Source organism: Globicephala melas, chromosome 13 (genome assembly GCF_963455315.2).
Source record: "Globicephala melas chromosome 13, mGloMel1.2, whole genome shotgun sequence".
Classification (NCBI taxonomy): Eukaryota; Metazoa; Chordata; class Mammalia; order Artiodactyla; family Delphinidae; genus Globicephala; species Globicephala melas.
The window spans coordinates 49,095,118-49,121,516 of NC_083326.1; the positions used below are offsets into that span (position 1 = coordinate 49,095,118).

Genomic DNA, 26,399 nt, shown 5'->3' on the forward strand with positions numbered 1-26,399 from the left:
AGAGGCTTCGGGACTTGCTCAAGGTCACACGGCTAATAAGAGGGAAGAACTGAGGGTCGAAGGCCATTGCTCTCTCCTGCCCACGATTTGCCTCCATAAAAAAATTCTGTTATCCGCTGCACCATGAAGCAGTCGTGTCACCTTAGACCTACCATTTGAACTAGAGGGATGAAGGCGAGCCACACTTCCAGAAAATTCAGTGTCAAATTCTGTGGGATATGATATGAAGTTGACATATTTTAGAGTAAACATGGGGGCTAATTCTTTCCATCCTAAAATGGACATCGAGATAAGATTTGAATTAAACGCCGCAACAGAGGTGGGAGGCAGCACCACAGCTGAATAAGGAGGCCAAGTCCTGACTTTGCTATTCCCACTTCCCCCCACCCCAACCCTGAGTTAACCTTCCGAAGTCCTTAGCTCTGGGTTTCGATATTTCCAAGATTCCTTCCGTTCTGACATTCTACCCTGCCACAGACCCGGAAACAGTGCACACACGAAAAAAGGCCACCATAATCATTTCACAATATATTCAGGTATCAAATCTCCATGTTGTACACCTTAAATACAATGTTACGTGTCAAAGGTATCTCAATGAAACTACAAGAAAAAAGATAACAGTGTCCTAAACAAGAGAAATAAAAGGACATCGAAGCTAGTCCCTTCCATTCAAGTCCTATACTGTTTCATCGGTTGTGAAATCAGAGATGCCTGGTCTTACTCAAAACATCACATTGATAATGTGTTTCACGTTCCATTCCACATTATGGCTACTAACCAGAGCTCCAGCAGAGTTTACAGGAAAATACATTTCCCACTGGATCATACCTCATCTCCACTCCCTAAGCTATAACAGGCGTTTAAAACATAATGCTGATTACTGGGCAGTTCTCAATCTTTTAGTTTGCACTCTTCTTTAAAAAAAAGATTCAGGAAGACAGTTATGTCTACAGCAGGCAAGCAAGTGGCAAACAAATGCCTCCAAGTCTGTCTATAAATTCCCCTCCAGGAGGGGAGAAGCGGGAGGAAGCAGCTAACATATGTGGCCAGGCATCCTGTCTTGATGCTCATCCGGCTAATTTCATCTTAATTACACAGCTGCTCCCAGGGCAGGCGCCTGAGCTCCAAGGGCTGCCACGAGGGTGAGGTCTCCAAGTTAGCTGGCAGAAGAGCTGGAATTGGAATCTACGTGCCCAATTTTCTCCTAAGCCGTAGTTTTCTTCTCAGGCGAACATTGGTGGGAGGGAAGAGAAAACAGTCCTGAATTCTAATATCCAGTCCAATAAAATATTCACAAATGGTTTTTACTCAATTAATTTAAGTTCACCTATCATCCTAGAATCTAAACGTTATAAGGAGCAAAATATTAGAAAGAAGAAATGAGAATTCATTAAGTACCACTACTTGCGCTATGGTAACAAAGTCCTATTATTACACAAGGCAGCAGGCATCTCACAAAGACACAAACTGAAGAGCATTAACAATGAAAACGTGCACAGGAATGCGTTAACACTGCAGGACAAGAAGCTGGACGTTCAGCTGGACATGAGCTATTGCATTAATACTATTTCAATGACAAGGGACCGGACAGACATTCGATACTTACCAATTTCATACAGACACACGTGTTGGATTTCCCTCTGGTCTACTGCAAGTTCCAGAGCAGTATGGAAGGAAGTCAAGGCACTGTTGATTTGACACTAAGGAAAAAATGACAACAGTTACTGGCTAAGATCTGTCTTTAACATTACGAGCATCCTAGTTCAAAAGCATCCTTTCCCTTGGTAGTCAAGCAGATTAAGCAGTAGAGAAGAGGGTGATGTAAAGGTTTCTGGGAAAACGCCCCCTTTCCCCTCACATGGTTGTGAGCTGAACAGAGCGCAGGCCACTCCTCCTTCTGCTCGGTCAGAAGGACCCACCAGTGAGGGCTCGGCTCACACCACCCTCTCCCACAGCGGTCTCTGTGCACACGTGCACTAGAACTTGGTGTGTGATCAATACAATGATTTGCTGATCTGGCTCCATGGTACAGGTAAGCTCGACAGAAGAGGGACTGCATCTCACCCTCCTGCATACACCCACCGGGCCCAGAGACACTGGCAGTCAGTACTGCCCAGGGCCAGTCCATTAGCCCAGCCCCAGCCTCTCCCTGTTCCGGGAGCCCCTCACGCTCTACCACACAACCCGGTGATGTTCTCCGAATGCTTCTGGTCATCAGCCCTCTTCTCCCAACACTTCAGAAATTCTCTGAGGGTCCAGATTACACTTCCGACTTTTGCATTCATCTAGCACTGTCCAGAACCCCAGTAGACTCTCAAATGCCTGTCCCACCGTTTCCTGGTTAAATACATTTAGTGTTTTCTTCCATGAAAGATCTCGTTCAGAGTCTGCTGATCTGATGCCACAAGCACCTGGTAAGAGCACCTAAAAGGCACCATCAGGATAAAAGGGAGGTAAACTAAACCGTAAATACAGCAACGACAGGCGTTAAGTATCACGCATCAGTAATAATATAAATCCTAAATGTCCCCAAGATGCGACACAGCCTGCCCTCACTGACACGTGCCCAGGAGCGCTCCTTTCTCCCTCCCGCAGGTGCCAGCGCCTCTCTTCCCGCCCTGCACTCAGCCCTCCCCTCTGTGCTTCCCTGTGTGCCTCCTGCTGCTGCTCCCAGGCGACTCCCTTTCCAAGGCCCCTGGCTGCCTCTTCTCCCCCAGGGCAGCCAGGTTGGGGGCATGAAGGGTCTTAGAAGAGGGGCTGCTGGTTTCCCTGAGACCAGACCCACCACGTTCCTCAGCTCCTTGAGTGATGCACGGTCACTGCAGGAGGCCCCAGGACTCCACACAGGGCACAGATGAGTCAGCAAGGAGATCGGCAGGACAGTCTGTGACTCAGGAACTCTGGAAGCCAAATGACTCAGTAACCACGGCCATGGCTGGACCAGTAACTGTTCGTGCCCCACAGTAACACTTCACTCTGCTATCAGCAAGGTTCAGACTGTAGCGTTCGACCCTGTATCACCACCCACAAGTGCTCGGAAGATACAGAAGGTAGCCACGGAAGATACACATCACTGTATCACTAATTCCTGTTCTCAACTAGCTCAACACCTAGTTGAAGGGAACCTCACAGGAATGAAACAGGCCTCCGGCTCTTAAGTCAGACATTTACACTGATTGTGAGCACACAGCCAGATACCAAAGGTAAAAAATCAATCAATCTCTAATGAAAAGCAAGTGTGTGTGTGTGTAGAGAGATCTGGACACTCATTACTCCCATTTCTAACTTTCCCCTTTCTGGATCAATACTTCTTTCCCTGCATCACACATGCATTCAATTTAGCCTATTTGCACAGAAACCACAGGGTTAGGGATTCTGCTTTTGCATGCACCTCCCCAGTTTCCCAAGTTAATGGCATTCAACCATCACCCCCAGGATATTTCCAGATGGGCCATCACTACCAAGCTGACCCCAGCTGGGGTTCAGTGCATGGCAGTGCAACGCCACGCTGCCCTTCAGAGGACAGAAAACTACTCGGCGAACATTTATCAGGCAACTACTGGGTGCCCAGGATGGAACTGGACTCTGAAGCCACCAAGATGAGTCAAAACTAAGCTCTGAACGCAAGAAAAGAAAAAAAGAAGCCAAGTAATACCTGAATCAACGTTATTTCTCTTAACCCTTTCAAAGACTCTGAGATAGGTATGCATTAGTTCCATTTTCGGATGAAGAAACTGACGTTCAACAACGGTAAGTCAAGGTCAGGAAGCTAGTAATTGACTAGTATTCAAATTCTGCTCCAACTGCATGCTTTCTTCAGGGAGAGGGATGCAAGTGTGATTGATTAAGCTAAGAATCTGGAGATGGGGGAGAGTCCCTAGATTATCCAGGCGGCGTTAAATGCAATCAACAAGTATCCCTACAAGAGGGAAGCAGAGAGAGGGTTGACATAAGCAGAGGAGAAGGCAATGTGAGAGGACGGAGGCAGAGACTGGAGTGATGTGGCCACAAGCCCAGGAATGCAGGCAGCCACCAGAGGCAAGAGGCAAGGAATGGACTTTCCCTAGAGCCTCCGGAGGGAGCGCTGCCCTGCTGACCACCTTGATTTGGGCCCAGAGAAACTGATTTTGGACTTCTGGTCTCCAGAATTGTGAGAGAATAAATTTCTGTCGTTTTAAGCCATAAACTTTGTGATAATTTGTTACAACAGCCTTGGGAAACTAGAACAGTATTCTTCCTTAAAGATGAAACTGTGAAGAAAGTTCCAGGCTCTTTGTGTCACAAGCACTTGAATAGAACTGGGAAGTACTGAGACCACTTACGGAGCTTAAAGGCATTACCCCAGGAGCAAGCATAACTACAAAACTAATTCTACTTCTAGGCTGATCACTCATTAAGGAAGTACAATGAACAGCCATTAAATTAGTGGAAATATAGGTCCCTTTTCACCAAAACAATTCAGAATAAAAATGATCTATGGGAGTCTTTATGGTTACAAATTAAAACATCCACAACCCAGCAGAGAAAAGAGGATTAGCCTCAATTTGATACTCGATTCCCAGTTTAATTTTTAAAGAAATACACATACCCTGAAGAAAATATAGAAAATGGATTCGTAGGAAACCAAGAATTACTACTATACAGGCTTTTTGCCTCATGAATTGTGCGCTGATACACTGTGTCACAAAAACTACTTGAAGCCTCAGTCTCCTTGCTGGTAAAAGGAGAAAAAAATGTTGGCAAGCTTTTATCTGCTTCCAGAGGAAGCCATGAAGGATAAAAGCACGAATCTTTGCCAAATTAAATGGAGCACATTTACTGCCAAATTAAAATCAGCAGGACTTACAGCTACAGCACTGTCACTACAGGGATACTGTGTGTTTTTCCAGTTACTCGGGACTTCCTGATAGGTGTATTCTTAGGCATTTTATAACACTTGTGGCAACTGCAAAAGGGTTTTGTTTCTCCATTTTATTCTCCGAGTGAATGTTGCTGGTATGTAGGAAACCTGTGGATTTTTTCAAGTTGATTTTGTACATGTCACATTATTATACTCAGGAATTTTTATAATTCTTAATCTCTTTTTCTCTCGGATTTTCCAGGGAGATATTCAAACCATTTGCAAGTAACGATAGTGCTGTCTCTTCATTTACAATAGACAATTGTAACTGGGTAGGACCTCCAGTTAAAATACTGAATATTAAGCAAGCATAGCACGTATCCTTGGTTTATTCTAATACAAACGATGTGTATACGTTATTATACAGTATATAAAAGAATATGAAAAAGAGGATGTTTTAATGTTGCACCATGAAATACAGTTTGCTGCATGCTTTTAGTAGATGCCCATTTTTACCAAATAGAGAGGTTTCCTTTCTAATTTGCTAATAGTTTGTTCGGTTTTTTAAAATCTGGGTTGGGTAGTGCATTTCATTAAATGCCATCTGGGCATCTATCGACAGGAGTGAATGGTTTTATCAATGACTTCCTTAATGCAGCGGATAACAGGGACACAGTTCCTGGGGCTGAACCACGAGTGCCTTTTTGGAATAAGCCCTACTAGGTTGGAATACGGCATTTACCAAATACGTTGCTGGATTTGATTTGCTAATATTTATTTAGAATTTCTACGTTCAGAATGAAGTGGGGTTTGTTTAGTGCTCTCCTCTGCAAGTTCTGGTGGCAGAATAATGCCAGAACTTGTAGACTGGCAGAAATTATTTTCATATTCTCTATGCTCTGGGACTACGTAAATAAGTAGCTCACTCTAAAGCCATACCTTCCAACTGAATAATTCATTTGTTTCAATTACTGTAATATAAATGTTTTCTTTTAATGGGCACACAGTATAACGAAGAATGTTAAATACTGGTCAATAGTACCAGATTTCAGCGCCAACTTCATAACCTACACAATTTTGGACCTTAAGGAAGTAATTTTTGTTTATACTCTCAGGGATGCTAAAATAAATGAATTCATGTGAATAAAATGCTCTTAGGAAAGGTAAACTGTCTTTAAAACACAGGTATTGTCTATAGGTACCTTGTCTCCTGTTAATAGCACTGGGAAATAAATCACAATATTGTTTTCTAACTTTTAGGACAAAGACTTGCAGTAAGTAGCAATTCAGCTTCTCACAAATTATTTCAGAACCCTGGGAGAAATTCCAGATTTGTTTTTAATTAGTAATGTTTATTTTTTAGAGCAGTATTAGGATTATAGCAAAACTGAGCAGAAAACTCAGAGACTATTTTATTATAAAATAGATTTTTTAAGAATGAAAGAGTTGTCAGTTTCTCATAATTGTGTTTCTGCAAGTTTCTTATTATGTTTAAGAAAAAAAATGCTATTTCTTAGGAATATATAATTTTACGACTGTTAGTTTAATTGTCAAGTACCATAAAGTTTTAAACCAGCTTTGTTCCATTTAATGCATTTTGCCCTCGATTTTTAAATTATCATTGCTGTCATTTTTTAAATTTATGTATGCCTGATATATTTTGTCTACTCTTTTACTTTCTACTTTTGTATCACCATTTAAATTTTTTTTTTTTTTTTTTGCGGTATGCGGGCCTCTCTCACTGTTGTGGCCTCTCCCATTGCAGAGCACAGGCTCCAGACGCGCAGGCCCAGCGGCCATGGCGCACGGGCCCAGCAGCTCCGTGGCATGTGGGATCTTCCCGGACCGGGACACGAACCAGCGTCCCCTGCAGCGGCAGGTGGCCTCCCAACCACTGCGCCACCAGGGAAGCCCCATTTAAATATTTTTAGTTAGCTTGTATATTTATTTACTTTGTTGGATTTGTCTTTTTTATGCTGATCTGAGAGTTATCTTTTATATAGCAATATGGTAAACATAAATGGATTTAGGTAACTAATACTTTTCATATTAATTTAACTTCTGTTTTTGTTCCCTTGACACTTTTTTCTTATTATACTATGTTTTGTTTGCTTCATCCTCTTCAGTCCTTTTTTTTTTTTTTTTGGCCACACAGGTTATAGGATTTTAGTTCCCCTACCAGGGATCAAACCCAGGCCCATGGCAGTGAAAGCGCTGTGTCCTAACCAGTGGACCACCAGGGAATTCCCTGCAGTCCTTTAGAAAATGTAAGTTGTCTTTATAATTCTGCTTGTGGTCACATAGAGGTTAAAAAAAAACAAAACTAGAGAAATTCCATATTTTATCTAGCAGGTATAATTAGGAGCTGTTTGAGTTAAGATTCTACCACAAATATACAAGTGTGTGCTCTTGCCTGGAGAGACAGGGGACAAAGGAAAATGAAACATGTAATACAAAGGGATGGACAGACCATGGGCAACATTTTCAACCCAATTAAAAAAGATTAAGTTATTCTGAAGCTATTTCCACATTAATATATTTTTAAGGTCTTTAGAAAGTAAAGATCTCAAAGTACAAATATGAAGACACAGTAAGTATGAATATTTTTCAGAGTTAGCACCGTAATCTTGGGGTTACTAATGTTACATTCTGTTTTACTCAAAGATTTTCACTAGCAATACCAAGCCAAGAGGATTCTCTCAGTTCAGCTACCTAGCAAAAGGTTCCATTTCTAGGGCTGCAAAAAAAAAAAAAAAGTGAACATGGAAACAAAGCCAAGTTCTTTCAGGGGCCTGGCCCAGACTCTAGTGCCAAAGGGACACCAAGTTCCAGACTTGCCTGAATCTAAAATGCCAAGACTCCACTTCCCAAGCACACAGTTTCTTTCTGTACCACCTCCAAGTTGCATTTAACATTGAATGACATCACTAACTCACAAACAAAAAGGTCTCAGCTCAGAGCCAGTCTGCTGGTATTCAAATGAGGCTGGTGTCACCTAATTCTGTGGGTTAAACTCCAGAGCTGAGAGCACCGGGCAGTGGCAAACTGAAGGATGTTCACCACTGCAAACATCGTTCCTGTGGACCCAGTTGCTGGGGAAGGCGCTGCCTGTGTGGATGGCGCTAACGTGCATTTGCTTTAGAGGATTTTCAGTTCTGTTAGACAAGTAAGCTTGTGAAACACAGGCACATTCTCTCAAGATGTGTTAAGTAACCGGTCAGCAAAGAGGTTGTCAGATGCAGGCAGAATTCCCGAGATGTGTTAATACAATAAGTACTTAGCAAGTGGAGCGTGTGTGTGTGTTAGAAGAATGAAAGGGCAAAGAGATATACTCAAAAGACCAAATACACAAAACACACTACATGGTCAGAATACTAACTATACATGAGAACTGAATAGCCATGAGGTCTTAAATCTGACCCCCCACTGTTGATGCCTATCCTGGCACCATGTGTCCTCTGCCCAAGAAACACCAACAAAACCCATGATGGTCCATCCATTTAATTAGCTGTGGCCAAGTGTACTCATCCCTGTGGGTTTCTGATCAAGTGTGTCACTGGCCCAGGGCAACTCGCACCTATGGGCCCTTCTCTCCTTGTACCCCCTCTCCTGCCAGTGAGGAAGGCTGATGTGCAGAGTGAGGCAGGACACTGCACATCGTGTACCCAGGACCCAGGTAGCGGGGCCCTTCCACCCCACTTGCACCCTGTCCTAAGAGTGTTAACCCATGCTACCTTTTCCCCCTTGCTCCTGGCTGTGTTTTATATCGATTTAGTAAGCTATGTGATTCAAGCCCATTTTAATTTGGCCTGGGAGTCTTTCTGTCCTGGGACCTCTGGGAGAACCTGCCGGGTAATATATTTGGAGGCTACCAGGGTACCACTGACATCTATGTGAAAAGAAAGAGGAAAACCCCAAGTGCCTGGGAGGAGACCCTCTCATTGGCACTGCTAACTGTTACGGGTTGAACTGTATCCCTCCCCAAAATTCGTATGTTGAAATCCAAACCCCCAGGATCTCAGAATGCAATTGTATTTGGAGATAAGGTCTTTAAAGAGGTAATTGTATTAAAATGAAGTCTTTAGGGCAGGCCCCAATCCAATATGACTGGTGTCCTTATACAAGAAAAGGAGATGAGGACAGACGTGTGTGCATACGGAGGAAAGACCATGCGAAGACAGAGGGAGAAGGCGGCGCCCACGAGCCAAGGAGAGAGGCCCCGGAAGAAATCAACCCTGCCCACCTTGAGCTTGGACTTCCAACCTCAGGACTGTGAGAAAATCAATTTCTGTTCTTTGTTATGGCAGCCCTAGGAAGCGAATACACCACCTAATTATCAGAGGCATCCTCTCTTCAGGGAGCCATTCGCCCCCTCTCCACCCTCATGTATGTGTTGGGAATGGAAAGGGTCCTGCTTCTCGGAAAAATTTTCTGGTCTCAGAGAGTATGAGTACCCGAGCGAAGCCAGGTAAATCACAGTACCCACCCAGCTCAACACCCACCCCTGGAGTTTTTCTTACCAGTGATGAAGGTGGGCAGGTGTAGTCTCTGTCTGTGCAGGCACTCACATATGTGGTGCATCAGTTATTTCCTAAGGTATATTGTATAGTAATGTGTATAAATAGTAGACTACCTGCCCCAAAGGTTTTACCAATTTACATATGTGCCAACAGTTTTTAAAAGGCCCATTTCCCTAAACTATGTTTTTAATACTAGCCAATCACTTTTCAGTGTTGTTTTAATTTGCATCTCCTGGATTGTATCCTGAGGTTCATATGATATTGGCCATTTGTATGTCTTATTTTATAGCTTGTCTGTTTCGGTGCTTTGACTATTTTTCTTTTTGTATGGTTATATTTACCCTTTTAATATGTTCTAATTTTGCAAGAGCTCATTCTAAATTAAGGATGCCAAGACGTAATCATTTGTTTCCTAGCTTTATTTTTCTAACTTTATCATTTTTATATAATATATAAGTTATTTTGGGGTCAATTCTACAAACCTTTTGATCAATGTATGATCGATTCTATCAGTCTTTCCTTAATGTTGTGGTTTTAGAGTTATGACCACACAGTCCTTGGTGGGGGATGATGGAGCTTTTCCTACTACTATAAACACTGACTCCATGAATTCTGCATAATTAAGGAAAACTTTTCAAAATGCCATAAATACATGGGCTGCTCCCATTCTGACAAAAACCCAGGAGCTAGAGAAATAGAACAATCATTACAGCACAACTAAGTGGGAAGAGCAAGAGACCAAAGTGTTCATTCACTACACACACACACATCCTCTCTAGGAGCCAGGCACTGGTCAAGGCATTTGAGATAAACAGTGACCCAGAGAGACAAAGTCCCTGCCTTGTGGAGCCTCTGTTCTCCTTGTAATGTGGAGAGAGAGACAAGGAGCAAATCAGGAAGACATCTGATGCCGTGTGTCCAATGAGGATGAGTCTCTGGGCAGACACGAGGTGGGTGGTAATAAAGGGGACAGGGTGGGCATGGTGGGAGCTGGTGGTGGTCAGCTACCCACAACCACCAGCCATTCATCTGGCCCTTGTTACTGTCTTGTACGATTACCTTTTCATGCATTTACACTGCTAACTTCATAATTAGATGATAAGTTCATTTTGGGACACAAGCCTTTTATAGTTCTCTTGGCATCCCCCCAGAAGGCCTTTTCCATAACAGGCTACAAATCTCTGATTACACACAAATAATGGAATAGAGTAGTAATGTTTTCAGCACCTCCACACAAATGGACAGCAACCCCCATGGAAAATGAGTTATGTAACCAAACAGAATAATGCACCAGCTGCAGAATTTCCTTGGTCTCTCAACAGTTAGGCACATGATTCTGACAAAAATTTGTGATGGAAAGTGCTTTATACTGAATTTACAACCAAGACAAGATTCTGTCTAAACAGGAAAATCCCTGACCAAGCACCATGTGCTTAGTTAGCACTTAGCTGTATCCATGTTACATTACTTAAGGCTGACAGGGAAGGCACTGTCCTCTTTTTACAGACAAGGACACAGGCTCAGAAAGCTCTGCCAGCCAGGAATTGGAAGAGCCCATTTGAGCTGAGCTACACTATGGTGCCTTTTAAAACTGCAGAGAAGGAATTTATGAAAATAGCAGTACACTTAAAAGAAATATGTTTATGTTAAAGGCACTATCAAAGAATTTTAAACAGGGAAAACGATAATGCAAAGAATAGAGAAATAGAGAAAAACGAGTCTACAAAGAGTCACAGTACTCAAAATAAGACAGCAATTCAAGATAAACAGATAAACGTGGAAAACAGATGGAGAGGATTCATGTCCATACAGACTTTTATGAGAGAAGCAAATAGAGGCCATAATCAGGAAAGTGACTTTGAACAGTTTTCCTACAACTGAATGACGTTCTCTGTGAAGGAAGTCAAATGGGCGAGCTGGTATGTGGGTTTTTCCAAAGAGGAATTAAAGACAAATTGTAAACAGCAGAAATAATGCCAGGTAGTTACAGTTCTGAAGGTTCAAAATCCATGACAAATTTTTTAGAAAAGCTTTGAGAAAATTCTTTCCTTTTAAAAAGTGTACAATTCAGTGGCTTTTAGTATATTCACAGAACCATGCAATTTGTACGCTGGAAGAAATCTTAAAAATCAATGTAGCCTAGTTTTTCTCAAGTGTGCTCTACAGAATGCTTCTAGGTCTCACAGGCTACAGTATGAAAAAGAATTTTCCTGGCCAATTAACTTGGGTAAACACAGCGTACTTGCAGACTCTATCTCCCTCGTGATGCAAAACTAAAGTCTCCGAGAAGCCCCAGGATATCCTGATTTCAATGACATGGAACCTCTTTTCCTGGAACATGTACTAACTAGTCCGTCAAATCAGTGCTCCCGGTAAGATGTTTCCGAAAAACACTGATTTATACCAACCCCCCTGATTTTCCAAATAAAGAACCAGAGCCAGAGTAGACTGGCTTCACTGAGGAGTCACTGCTCTTCCAAACTGACGTGTGAGCGACCATGTGGTAGTAGAGAGGGTTTTCACTCTTCACGAACCAGCCAACACCAAATCTTCAGGCTTTTAGTCCAGTGCTCATTCTACAAGGCTACGCGCCCAAACCTGAAGGTCTGAAGCTGTATGACAACAAACTCCCACAGCTAACAAGTCCTCTATAAGAAGCCACAGAGAAATGAGGACTCGTACACGAAACAAAGAAACGCACAGATTTAGGAAACCAATGTGCCCACACATTGAGAGTCCAAAATCATAAAGAAAGGCAGAAAAGTTCAATATGATACTATGAGGAAATAGAGAATTTCACACATGAGCTCTGGACAGGGGTAGGCAAAAGTAGGGAACACTATGTCCTAAAACTAGCTCTGTGCCACCCGGCAATGGGAGTTTGCTGTACACTTACTGTCCTCAGAAGAGTGAGGAACGAAGACATGAAAGAAACACTGCCTGCGTGGATATGTGAACCCATGTTCAAAATGGCAGACAAGTAAAATACAGTGATCACCTTTCCAATCAAGCATTACGGAAAAATCTGCCCCTGAATAAGCAAGCAGAAACGGAAACAAACAAGAACAATAAACACAGCCCTGAGAGCAAAGGAAAACAACACGTGTGCTTCATAGACACAATTAAATATGAACAAGAAAGTCCTCTATGAGAAGGGAGGCTGGGATTGAGAAACAAAATCAAATCATCTGTTGCTGCCGGGGTCACCCCTACTCCACCCACATCTCTCCACCAAATGCTCCAGCCCCAATGAGCTTGTATCTCTCCATTATCTGGCCTTTTCTTGGATCTGGGCTTGAGTGCAAGCTCATCCCCCATGCTCTCACCTCTCACCTGCAAACTCCTACAGACTCTTCAAGAGCCAACCCAAATACCCCCACTCCTGGGTCATCTTTTCCAGCTGCGAGGGTTGCACCATGGGTGAGCCACACCATGCTTTCCCTTCCCATAGGCCTGTTTTTATGTTTCTCAAAGCCTGGCCACATCTGCATCTGCTTACATGCCTGCCTGCCACGTGGTCCTGATCTCCCCCGGGGCATGAGCTCTGTCCCTGTGGCTGCTAACGCATCAGCCCCAGCAGCAGCCCCAGCAGGGCTGTGGTCATGTCTTTACACCAACAAGGACCCACGCTCAGAGCCCCAGGACAGCACGTGCCTCCCAGATTAGCACCTCCCTAAATCTCAACAGGGAACCTACGCCTAAGGTACAAACCAGGGGCCCACCTCAACAAGGAGGGAAGTGAGGCTTAAAGAGATTAAGCGTCTCGTCCAAGGTCACTCAGCCAAAGTAGAGGAGCCAGGACTCAGCCTGGGCAGTTGGCCTCCAGAGCTGAGCCCTTAGTCATGATCTGTATCTTATTATATCACAATATCACAGCCCCCCAAACACTCTCGGTTAACCAATGAAATGCAAGCTGAATTTCAAGGAATACAATCGAATCCCTAAACAAGAATACTAATACTTCACTATTCTAATAAGACAAATACGATAAAGTATTAAGAAAATGAACTATAAAACAAGCTAAATTAAGAAAAACCAGAAAGAAAATGGAAGTAGAAAATGCATTGATAAAAAAATCAAATCTCTCTCTATAAAAGCCCACATGATAATCTAAAGCCCAATCATAAAATTAAGAAAACACAAATTTATAAAAATACCACCACAAATAATAAAAATACCACATTTACATGTCTGGAAATAGTCATCATATGTTTAAAAATAAGTGGAAATGAGAAAAAGTAAAATATAAAACTAAGATGAATGTAGCAGTAAGTAGATGTCTTAAATTAAGATTCTTGAAGAAATAAGATAAATTATTAAAGAATTTCAAAAGGGTACTTAGCAATGACTAACCAAAAAATACATTCAAATGTTTAATTACCTTAAGTGACTTGCTTCTCCAAAATGCAGGAAAAAATTCCATTAATCAACTCATTTTTTTAAAAATATCAGGTTTATTTCTAAAGCCCAAGAATAAGCTCTCCTGAATATTTATATTTATACTAATATTTAAATGTGTTATTTGCTAGTAAGTTACACATATGGTTTTTTGCACATATATAATATTACATTTAGAATGTATATATATATATATATATGTAACTTATCAGCAAATAAAAGCTAAAAAGAGAACTGGGTTGAGAGAGAAGGCCTGAATTCTAGTTCCTCCTTAATCCAAAATAACTATATACACATGCACATACTTATTCTATCTGAACCCACGTTTACTATATATATGACAGGACAGATGCAGGTAAAAAAAATTATAAAGTAATGAGAGAAAGAGTGACATGACTAAATGAAGAGATATTCTCAGAAATGAATAAGAAATATTATAAATATCAATTAAAATGTCCCTATAGTATACAGAACCCGACAAACTGAAAGCTGAGTATATGTGAGAAACAAGTGGATAAAAATACTAAATAATATATATTTTTAAAGGCAACAGTGATGTATTTATTACATTTAAAACATAAAATCACAATTGTCAAAACCATGTAATATTCGTTTTAAAACATCTATAAAAGGTATAAAATAAAGCTATTTCAAAAACAGATTGCATCTATCTTAAGGATTTAGTTCAATAACAGGAAGAGAAATACCCTTAAATTAATGTTACTATTCTTGAATCCAACAGGTATCAGAATTAAACCACACCCACCTCCACAGGCAAAGAGGTATGAGGATGTAAGACTTCTTAAAACATCATTTTACAATCTGAACAAAATAGTCTATGTGTCCCAGTTTGAGAAGATAAATTTTATTTCTGAAAAAATGAAATCTACAGTACTTTCTATCACAGGGAAATACTGGGAAATCATAGGGGAACAACTGTGAAATATCCCAATAGCCCAATAGCCCAACAATGGGAAATATCAAATTAGTAACACAATGGAAATCTAAACAGTTTCCATACCAGTTGTTTACAAAAACTATGTTAAAACATGCAAACATTAGATTTGTAAGCAAAAGTGCCTGAAGTCTAATATGTGTATATTAAAGATCACAAAACAACTTGAAACAAAACAGCTTAGAATTTAATTATTGCTGGGTTATTTTTATGAAGTTGCTTAACATCTTAACAATAAAGTATTATGTATGTGTTTTAAAAAGAGAGGCCCCGCCTTGTCACCTGTAGCATGCAGAAGGACATGCTGTGACAACCCGGTTACTCACACGTGATTCAGCATTAATGTCACTGAGTAGCGGAATCGGTTTAGCAGTATTACTGTCAAGGACACCTAACAATAGATCATGCATTTAACCCCTACCCTTAGGACCAGGGTTAACGTGGGCAAGGGAAAACTCATCCTCTTATGCACATTTAGTGAGCTTAGGGATCTAAATCAATGTTAACCTTCTACTTGCTTTTCAACCCAACAACTTGTAAAGATAGAGTTAAAAGAAGAGCAAATGTATTTAACCTATTAGCAATTTGGGTTATCATCATCTCATTTCAGTGAACAGAGTCATTAAACCACACGGTATGGATTTATCACAATGGAAAGTGAAGACAAATATATCCTGCACCTCTCCTACACCATATTAAGCCAATCTCTTATTTTGTGTCCTTCTGAGAATAAATGGTAACCCTATTTTTCCTGGTGCCTGAAGTAATAAAGAGAACCACATAGGTCGGAAGAGAAAACTACAATTAACAGAACTTCAGGGAATTGTTTCTCTTCCTGCATTGCCTTTTTCCTGATCCTATAAATAATAACATTACCTCATGCTGGCAAATCATGCTGTTCAGATACAAGAGGCAGGCTTGCTCGTCAACAGATGCAGAGAAACGCTGCCACCCAACACCTCTGATTAGTCAATATGCCCCCGAGTTGGGTGCATGGGCACAGGCCTCCCTGGGTTTGGCATTTCTGTGCTGGCCCCTACAGCACAGGGGGTCTGTGCATGACCCCCGCAGGCCTCCTGCCTCTTGTCTCTGTCTGAGAAACTCATCACCAAGGGGATCAACCTTCACCTTTCTGTCCCTGCCACAATCATGAACTAAGGAGCTAAAAAGCAACACAGATCTCCTGCTTACTGTGGGGAGCACCAATGAAAAATGTAATTTCATCAGTAAAAGTCCAGAGAGAAAGGACTACAGCCTGAAATGATGAGTGGGAGGAAGATCCAGAGCCAGAACACACGCACGCTGGGGTCAAAGCGTAAGGGCCTTTCACACAGAACCATGCAGGTAACAGAAAGTAAGGAGATGGCTGGGACTTCCCTGGTGGCGCAGCGGTTAAGAATCCGCCGGCCAATGCAGGAGACAGGGTTCGAGCCCTGGTCCGGGAAGATCCCAACTAAGCCCGTGCACCACAACTACTGAGCCTGTGAGCCACAACTACTGAACGCCCGCACGCCTAGAGCCCGTGCTCCGCAACAAGAGAAGCCACCGCAATGAGAAGCCCGCGCACCAAAACAAAGAGTAGCCCCCGCTCACCGCAACTAAAGCCCGTGCCCAGCAATGAAGACCCAACGCAGCCAAAAATAAAAATAAATTTATTTTTTTAAAAAATCACCTCAAAAGAAAAAAAAAGAAAGTAAGGAGATGGAACACCAAGGTGACAAAGTAAAGGTCAACCATCAAAGCCATCCCTGCAGACATTACTCATGGGGAAAAGAAACCACATCCTATCACACACCCTGCTCAGAAGCAAGGACCGGGGGGAGAAGTACAAACCAGAGCAGACTGTGCATGAGAAGGTGGCATTTATCAGAGAGAACCAAAAAGGCAGCTTTGAATACGAGAAAGATGGTACGAAAAGGCCACACACACACACAGACATGGTAAAGTTCACTAGGACTCCCTCAGTGTGGCCTCAAGGCCTTGTGCAAACTCCCACTTGGTCCTCGTGAAGTAGGGCTGTCTCTGCTGTAACTGAGGAGCTGTTATAGCACAGGGTCCACCAGGCTGAGCTCAGGGAGCATAGGGGCTCAGCCTTCTCACCTTGCCACTCCAGCAAAGAGCACAGACCTCATCGATATCCAGGTCCTTTTTACTTCCTGTAAATTTATTTAATTCCTTTCTTTAGAGTCACACTTCTTTAGCCAGCCCATCAGAATTTCAATATCTGATTCAGTACCCTCCTTAGTAGGCCATCCTCTTACACCAAATGTCAAGACATTCTTGCACCATCTTCTTCTGCATCGGTAGCAGAAACAGGTTTAGGTTCCACCAAGAAAAGTAGACAGTCCTTGATAACCAGCTTCCTCTCTTAAAGAAACGCCGTCACTCACACTGATCAATGGACGTCCTGCCAACAGACTCATCTGTTCATTTGACAAACACCCACTGAGGGCCAGGTCTTGTGCTGGGCCCACTTCTGCTCCTGAGAAGCAAATGTGTAGTTTTTTGATGTCACCATGCAGGATATTCAGAAAGTATGGGTCCAAGCTAGGAAGACAGTCTCAAAGTAAGAGTTCCCAAAGTGCATAAAGTAACTTCATTAGAATATGTCCATCAACTGTCATTCATTCAAATATTTGAGCGTTTAGAGACAGATAAGTAGATTAATATTAAAAATTAGTTTTATAACCAGTCACACCATACAAAGTATGTATATGAAACTATGTATACACACAAAACCAAGCATGTGTATCTGTATATTATATACTAAATAGACTGTTAAAGCGGGAGGAGGGGGGAGTTGTGCAAATCTGTATTGTTTAGAGAAAAAAGAGGAGAGAATTAAAGTTTATTAAAATGTAGACTTGTCCCTAATACCTTTAAATAATCAAGAAAAATACTCATTAATCACTTGTACGTTAATAGACTACCACTACCACCACTACTGTAGGTTTAATGGGATGGAAATAAATATAAAATTCAAAATTATAATTATCAATTCATATTTTAAAATGGAGGTTGCTATATAACCCTTGGGTCAACTTCCTAACATCTGTGTGCATTATGGAAATTCAGGGAAAAGTAAACATGGGTACGGTACAGTAGCTATAGCCCCTCTAGCTACACACACGCATCTTACCCATCACAAGCCTAGCTCTACTGACAACTCTCAACACCAAAACAAGTTCTTTCTCCTAAAAAGAGAGCAAATTTGGTAACACTGCTTCCCAGGCTTAAGCACTCAGTAAGAATAACAACCACCATCACACCACTACTTGGATAGCGTTTATCACATGCTAAGTACTGTGTGAACCCATTTATTCCTCACAGCAACATGCTAAGTCACATGGGAAAAGTCAACAGGACAGGTAAGGAGGGTAAGACAAGAGGGTGGAGAGGGCCAGAGGTGGGGGTACTTCAGACACGCAGTGGGGAGAAGCAAAGGTGGTAAAGAAAGAAAACTCTTCCTGCAGTCTGGCCAAGACTCCCGAAGAGCAGAGAAGCTTGGTGTCCTGAGATGCACAAGGACCCCGTGTACCACCGACGGCATAGAACTTCACTGCTATGTCAAGTCAGGCCACAACACCGGGGAATAATGAAGACACGGCCACAAGGGTTATGCAAGTGGCAGGACAGGGGTGGACGTGTTAAAGACCACCCTCCCCTACGGATTCCAAACTGTCCCAAACAATGAAGGGCAAAGTATGTAAAAAGCTGTTGATGACACTGAAAGAGAAAGTGGGCACCTGCACATGATTCGAAAATAACAAGGAAAGTGAAACACTAACCAGCCCGTGTTGAGCTAGTCACCCTGTATGAGGGCAAGCTTACATGAAAGCAGCTGTGCAAATAACTTCTTCAGTGACTCAGAATCTAAAAAGTTAAGTCCGTGTCATATGATGCACCTGTCAAAATTAGAGCCCCAGACCATGTTCCCTGGAGCCTGTCCATAAAAAGGTCTCAAGGCGCCCTCTCTCTAACCTAAATGCTCACTGAAAAGGAAAAAGGTTTTCTGTAAACAAATTCATCAACGAAGCCCTGTGTGTTTTCATAAACTGAGTTGGGAGCTTAGAGGCCTTACAAAAAGCCTCTGAAGACCCATGTCACAGCCTCTCTGAGCAATTCTTCATCAGCAAATGAAGGATGCCACCAGCTGACACCTTCCTACATGCTCACCTGGGAAGACGAACGAAATGCCACTGTCCAGGCACCGTAATACCTCAAGTTAGCCCTAAAATTCTGTTATCCTCTAAGACTTTGGGAAGAGCCAAACAGAAACAACTGTCACACTTCACTTGACCCTCAGGCCACAGCTCACCAGTCAAGAGCAGTAACAGGTCTTTCAGTCTTTTTTTCTTAAAACCAAGTATCAGTCGGGTAAGCAAACTGCCCCATGACAAAGGAGTTCTAACGACCACCACCGGCACTCAGATTCCAACCACCACCGGCACTCAGATGCCAACGACCACCAGCGCTCAGATTCCAACCACCACCGGCACTCAGATTCCAACGATCCACCATGAAAGAGACTGACCGTCTGCTGAGAGCGATCATGGTCACTGTGTACCTCCCCAAACCGTGCTTATAAGAATCCTCTGATGGTGCTGTGGCTTCCTCATTTCTAGAATCATCCCAATGACAATGAATGACCGCTCACTGTTAGCATTCACTCCGTCCCTAATAGGGATGACTTGTGGACAAACTAAAATCATGCCACATTGAGTTTCTGGAGAACAAATAAGTTATTAATTTTGCTAAAAGTTAAGCATTTTAAAAAAATATTTGTTTGTTTATTTATTTGGCTGCACCGGGTCTTAGTTGTGGCCTGCAGGATCTTTATTTGCAGCATGCGGACTTCTTAGTTGTGGCATGCATGCGGGATCTAGTTCCTAGACCAGGGATCGAATCTGGGCCTGCTGCATTGGAAGCGTGGAGGCTTAGCCACTGGACCATTAGGGAAGTCCCAGCATTTTTGTTTTAAAATAAAAAATTAATGAAAATGGGAAGCATAATGAAATATAAATCCTGACTTTTACATTTCTATTTAACAGTTTCAAAACCCAATTTAGAGCATTCATTGATCAAGGGAGTGAGGGGAGAGACGTCTAGTACGTGCCTGATGCTCTGGCCTCATTGCTGTGTTGTACACAACTGTAAACGTCAGGCTCTCACCCCCACTAGGCAAACCTCCTTTGAACACTAAACCTAGTATCTTCGAGTTCAGAGTTATTCAGAATGTCAATTGCTTAAAGGAAAGGCATTACACATCTAAGAAAGCATTTACCCTGCACCCAACTTTCATTTCAGAAAAGGTCACTCAAGTGAGAAGGCTGAGCCAATTAAAATGTTCCTTTTACGGGGTTATTTCCTCTTGCACAAACCCAAGGGAGTAGAGAAACCTGAAGAGCTTGAACATGCTTCCCTACATGCAGGACCGTAACCCTGAGCTTGAAAGAAAAACACACTAACAGCAGACTGGATTGCACAAGAGACTGATCTACGTTTTTAAGAGAGCAAGAGAAAAAAAGAGCAATGTCACTGAAGGTACGTGGGCCTGAATGCCAAGAAAAACAGTCTCAAAGTAATGAGAAGAAAAATGACTTGGACATGGGCTTAAATAAGTCAGATCCTGGAGAGCTTTCTGTGCTGTGTTTCAGCTGTAAATTATTAGTACAATCTTTAAAATACAATTTCCATAAATAAAGGGAAGGCGTCCTCAGATTTAAGAAGGCACTCCATGAAGGAAAGAAATTATTGGGGAAGTAATATACTCCCCACTGCCAGCAAAAAATTAGTGAACGCATCACCTCCTGTGCTCATGAAAGCGTTCCTAGGCAAGAATCTTCCAAAGCACTTGTGGGTTTTTTCGATGGGTGTGCTGAGAATGCCTGGTTAACTGAGGGCAGAGGTTATTAAACCTCACATTGCTGCACTACTAGCTACTGGTGAGCCTGTGGGTGGTAGACCTCAGAACAGTCACCTTCTTTCACATGCATGATTAATTTCTTACAAAATTTTCGTTTTTCTTCAGATCCTCATGCCCTCAAGCAAGCAGACAAAAAAAGAAATGCAAAGAGAAGCAGAACCCCCTCAAAGGCCAGGGCGTACTGTTTTTCTGAAATGAGACAGCCTGGCCTCGCTTGCTGGGTGACCTCGGAGGTCACGTGAAGCCCGCTAAGATCCCTGTTTATCTTTCCTGTAAGATGCCAGGGGATGATTTTCTATCTCTGTCGCAGGCTTGCTCTGAGGATCAAATGGGATGGTGTGTGTGAAACCTCTGGCACAGGACCTAGACACATGCATGAAAAAGTAACACCAGCTACTACTATTTCAAAGCCTTTGCTGTCCTTGACATTTCGGGCAATAACTTGTGTATAAATCAACTGTCAGCCAGGATGAACATTTGGAAACAGATTATTAGTAATTCCAGAGACGGAAAAACAACGTATCTCATGTTCTTTAACTAAGACGCTCCCAAGGGCTCCTGTGCCTTCAGCTCAGGTGGCAGCATCTCGTCTCATCAGCACCAAGGGACCCCGGCCCTGCTTCGCCCACAGCTGCAGAACAGAAGGTAACTGACTAACACCCCGGGTTCCTGGAAGAGGCTCCCACAGCAAGGATGCAACGCAAGGCACAGAAACAAGATGTTACTCGGCCCTATGACATTCGGGCTCCTTGTGATACTACCCCCCCACAAGTAAGAATTATAGATTCGATCAACAGAAGGCTTCATTTTTAAAAAGATGGGGAATGCACAGTACCTCTAATCGTTGTATGCGTCCCTTGAAAAACATAAAGAGGGAAGAATTTGGATAAGCAGCTTCTTTTTTGAGAAGGATTTCCTTCGCTTCATCCAGGCCTGCTTTGTTATCACTGCCATCCAGGGCAAAAAACGGGCGGACCACAGTATGATACCAGAGCAGCGCTAATCTAAAGGAAGAGGGAGAGAAACCGTGAGTGACAATGACTTTTCTTACCGTGTTTCCACTCTTTAAAAAAAATCAGTGTGTGCTCTTCCAATACACACCCCTTCCAAAAAGCTCACTAGGCAGTCTCTGAAGAAGTAAAATCAGTATCGCCCCCCCATCTTAGTTTTAACAGTATTTGGAAAGCCACAACTTTAGAGCACAACATATAAATCAGCATACTCCCATCGGATAAGAGAATAAGGTCACAGAAGCAAGGAGCTCTTCTGAGGCTTCTAGATGGATTGCTGACGGTATCGTTTATGTAAATCTCTGCATTCTACACCTTACTCGTCAACGTGTAAATTAGAAACAGTAATTGGTTACCGTGAATTTACTATCCCCTTCAAATTACTCTTTGCATTACTTTTTACAAAAGGAAAATGTTTTCGCTAGCGTTCACAAAAGTTAGAGTGTAAGCCTCAGACTGAATTTAAATATAGGAACCACAGGCAAAATTGTACAAAATTGGGTTAAAATAAGTGAAAGGACCGCATGAAGGGCCCTTTCTCTAGCCACTGAGGCTGTTCAATTTGAAAACCAAACAAATAAGTAAGTTACTTAAAATTCTCCCACTTCAAACGTGTCCCTTTCAAAAAAAAAAAAAAAAGCCACATTAAACTAAGTAACAAAATAGATTCCCTGGGATCGACTTTAACCAACTGACAAAAACGTTTAACCAACACAATATTTTTATGCAAATGTATGCTTCCAGCATGTGCATAAATTTGGTCCTCTTCTGGAGATCAGACTAATTTACATTATTATTAATTGAATTCATTCCTTTCTCAGAAAATATTATTAAAAAAGACAAATTATCATAAGTTACAAATCTGTTAAGTCAAATTAATAAAGGACCACTGTGTCATATAATGAGTTTGTGGAGGTATGAATATTTTTGCAATAAAAAATTAATGACCTTTTTAATAGCTACCAGCTGATTAAGAGTTAACATCCAAATTCCTCAATACTGACATGAGCAGAAATACAGCACACTAATGTTCTCTGTGATACCAAAATCTTTGGAAAAATTCTGATAAGTGGTGTAATGTCAAAGGACATCCAGTATTTGATAAAATTATTCTAACTGCAAATGGTAGTAGATATTTACCAGATGGAAAAAAAATCACATCATTTTTAACTGATGAGGAAATGGGTGAATCCTTGCTCTGGACGGTTATAATGGCTTCTTCACACTTTTTGGTTTAAATAATTATCATTTAAGTTTAGTCTGAACAACAATAACTCAATTTAGTTGAACACCACAAACTCTCCAAGCTACATGTAAGAGACCAATGGACCAACCAGAATCATCAAGGAAAATTACCCAACATGAGGATATAAGAATAGAAATTTCAGAATCACAGAAGAGTCTTATGAAATGTATATCCCCTTAAGTCCAAAAATCAGGATTATCAATCTCAGTGACTGGTCAGGGTCACAAAAACTTTATAAATCATGATCATTCTGCATGTTTAAAATACAGGACTCAACAACAACAACAAAATTTAAAAAGAAAAGAAAGAAAATGGTCAAGACGGACTTTCCACAAAAATAAATAAGTGAATAAATAAAAATAAAATAAAATACAGGACTCATGAGACTTAAGAACAGTGCTGGCATGGCAGCATGCCAACCAACCAAGCATTTTACCTGAAGTTTCCTATAAAGGTTTTGATTGTCGTTCACTTACTTTCAACACTATATTATCTACCAAAGCATTGCAATATAGCTACTCACGTAGCTAAAGGGGCCTTCATGTCCTTACTTTCGCTTGCATACATCAGTGAAGAAAGCCCCTGTAGGCGGTCTCCAGGAAAACCCAGCAGGTTGATGATTTTGAGCAGGTTTGGGGGCACCATGGATATGCAAAGGTGAAAAAGGCCATATCCAAAGCTCACAGCACCTTTCAGTCTGTTTAGAGACTCCTCAGACACCCCTTCAGCCACAATGTGATTATCATTTGCAGCGTCAGAAGTCAAGGGCTCTTCCGTTAGCTTCTTCTGATACAGCTCTTGGAGGGCATTGATGTCCAAATAGCATTTATTGTAAATCTTCCAGGCTTTCCTAAGGATCCACCCACCTTTTATGTATGCTATAAAGAGAAGGGGAGAAAAGTATGAAAAAACAAGTATTCAAAATAATTTTCCTACATTAATAATAAAGATATTGAAGAATGACCTGAAAAAACAAAATTTTAAAAAACAATAAAAATTATTACCCATCATGAAACCTTCTGTTCTTCATATGGCTTAAATTCCTTATTTGTTGTCTGTTTCCCTTTACTAGTCTGGATGACCCCTTGGCAAGAACCATGTATTATTTTGTTCATTGTATCGAGCCCCTCACGCCGAGGTGAGGGCATAGCATCTAATATCTGCTACATGAATGAATGCAAGCATCATCTGAATCGGACTTTTTTCCCACGTATTCTGTGAAACCCTCTACCACATCCCTGAACTACCTGAACTATGGCGCTTTCCGGATAAAACTCTTAAATTTGCGTACCTTGTGCTTCATCCCTCCTCAAGAGCAACTTCTAAATCTAAATTTGCTGCTAAATTTATACCCAAGCACCAAGCATGGCGACTTGCCAAAAAATAAAACAAGCAAAACAAAACGATTAATAGTCATCGGGTGAACAAACGGCCAGTTTATTAACAAAAATGTCATCAGCGTTAAATACAAAAATGCAAAGAATCCCCAATGCACCTCTATTCAATGCCTATTCGTGGCTTAACCGCACCTAGCGAGGCTGGGGGGCTTTATCTGGTGTGTATGACAATGGAGCTCCCCCACTGCCCAGCCTAGAGAGCTCCAGGGAAGGAGGGTGGCAAAGCAGAAGCTATTCACACCGCAGGGTGAAAATCTGTTGTTTTTAAAGCCACTTCCCTTTATTTCTGTTAGGCCAATTTTCTTAACATAGCCACCTTGAGAATGTGTGCCACAAAGGCAAAGGGAGAGATAAACCTGGGATTTACCCTGCTCCACGCCCCACCGGCCCCTCTCAGGTCTGAGTCCTGCCTCACCCTCTCCTGCGAACATCTTTCCCTTCTGATGAGGAAGGGAAGTGGGGGCGTCGATAGACCTGTGCTTGTCTGAGTGCATCACCACCACATATCTGGGGAAAAGGTCCTCCACAGGGAGTTTTCTGTAAAATGGTTCTCTAGTAACTATAGAGGAGAACTTGGCACCGTTACCAATAATGGTACTGATACTCTGACCTCAAAGCACAACAGAAGACAACAGGAACCGTGTACCAGGCTTCCAGGCCCTTTAGAACAGCAGGGAAAGAAGTGTTTTAATTTATTTTTGAATGACATAAAATATATGACATAAAATCTGATTTATAAAAGTCCAATCCCTGAATTGAAAGTGATCTAAGATTATATGGCATGTGCAGAAAAGAATTAACATAGCAGGCCTATTGCTCTCCTTTGAAAGGCCTGTTTACAAGGTTGGCCCTTGGCTGGTATCTGGGAACTTGGATTTGGGAGGGGTCCCATCATTCCCAGAACCGGTAAGAGGGGCTCACTGTGCCTACAGTTTGCATGAACAATGTTTTATGTGGACACCTGCTTTCCTTCTGGAAGTCTGGGTATGCACCAGGCAGCGGGGTGCCTACATGGTCAGTCCCCAGTAAAAACTACAGATGCTGAGTCACTAACCAGCTTCCCCAGTTGGTTACATTTCACAGGTGTCGTCATAATTCACTGCCAGGAGGATCGTGCGCATCCTATGGGGCTCTTCTGGGAGAGGACCCTGGGAAGCATGGGCCTGACTTTTCCTGGTCTTCGTCCCTGTGCCTCTTCCCTTTTCTAATTTTGCTTTGTATCCTTTCACTGCCACAAATCATAGCCATGAGTATGACTATCTTCTGAGTCCTCCTAATCACTGGTCTTGGGGACCCCTGATCCATTAACTCAAGCTACTATCTTAATTAAAGTATCAATTTTCTGGCAAACGATGACCGTATCTCCTATGGGATCACAATTCAAAACACAACCATCCCACAAGTTCTGGGTGATGAATGTCCTGTAGTCTAAGTGCACTGCAAAGATTGCTACATGACAGGATGAAGAAGTAAAATAAACCAGTCTACAAAAGCTTTGCTGGCGGGGGGGGGGGGGGGGCGGTACTATGTGTATAATTTATTGTTATAAAAGTAATACATATCTGAAACAATTTATTTTTATTCAGTTCAATTTAACAAAAATATTTACTGTGCTAATATTACTTTTAGGCACTGTTCTAGGAGAATCAAAGAGAAATAAGACATAGATCCTGCCTTTAAGAGGCTCAGTGACTTTTTCCCTCCTAAATGGAAGTATTGTGGGAAAAAGAGAGGTTTGAGAAAACCTAACCTTGACACTTCTTTGTATGCTAGCAAAGTGCTTAGGTGAATCCAATACACCCACAGACAAGAAAGGTGACTCTCACTTATGATCCAAAAAGCCAGAGATTGAATAGAAAAACAGAAAAAGACCAAGAAAAAGGAAACTAAAATATATAGTCCTGAGAACACAAAAGCAATTGAATCTAACTGAAAAGAAATAATAATTGGCTACAGATAAAAAATGAAATAAAAAGAGGAAAAGTAAAATTGCAAAACCCTAAAAATGTCAACGAGCTACTAAGTTCCTATCACATGCCTAGGACTGTGCTTGGCACCTGAGGGACACAAATGAACTATAAGACATACATCTCAGCCCTCCAAATGC

At 41.8% G+C, this 26,399-nt stretch overlaps 1 protein-coding gene across 1 annotated transcript in view; it reads right to left on the bottom strand.

Annotated features, from left to right (window-relative positions):
• The window catches only part of TTC39C (tetratricopeptide repeat domain 39C), a 103,857-nt gene that overhangs the window by 18,444 nt on the left and 59,014 nt on the right, over positions 1 to 26,399 (bottom strand). The window contains exons 5-7 of the mRNA XM_030842558.3: positions 23,419 to 23,773; positions 21,475 to 21,643; positions 1,607 to 1,700 (exon numbers count right to left, since the gene is read on the bottom strand). Of these exons, the coding sequence (XP_030698418.1) occupies positions 1,607 to 1,700; positions 21,475 to 21,643; positions 23,419 to 23,773 (618 nt within the window). The remainder of the gene's footprint in view (positions 1 to 1,606; positions 1,701 to 21,474; positions 21,644 to 23,418; positions 23,774 to 26,399) is intronic.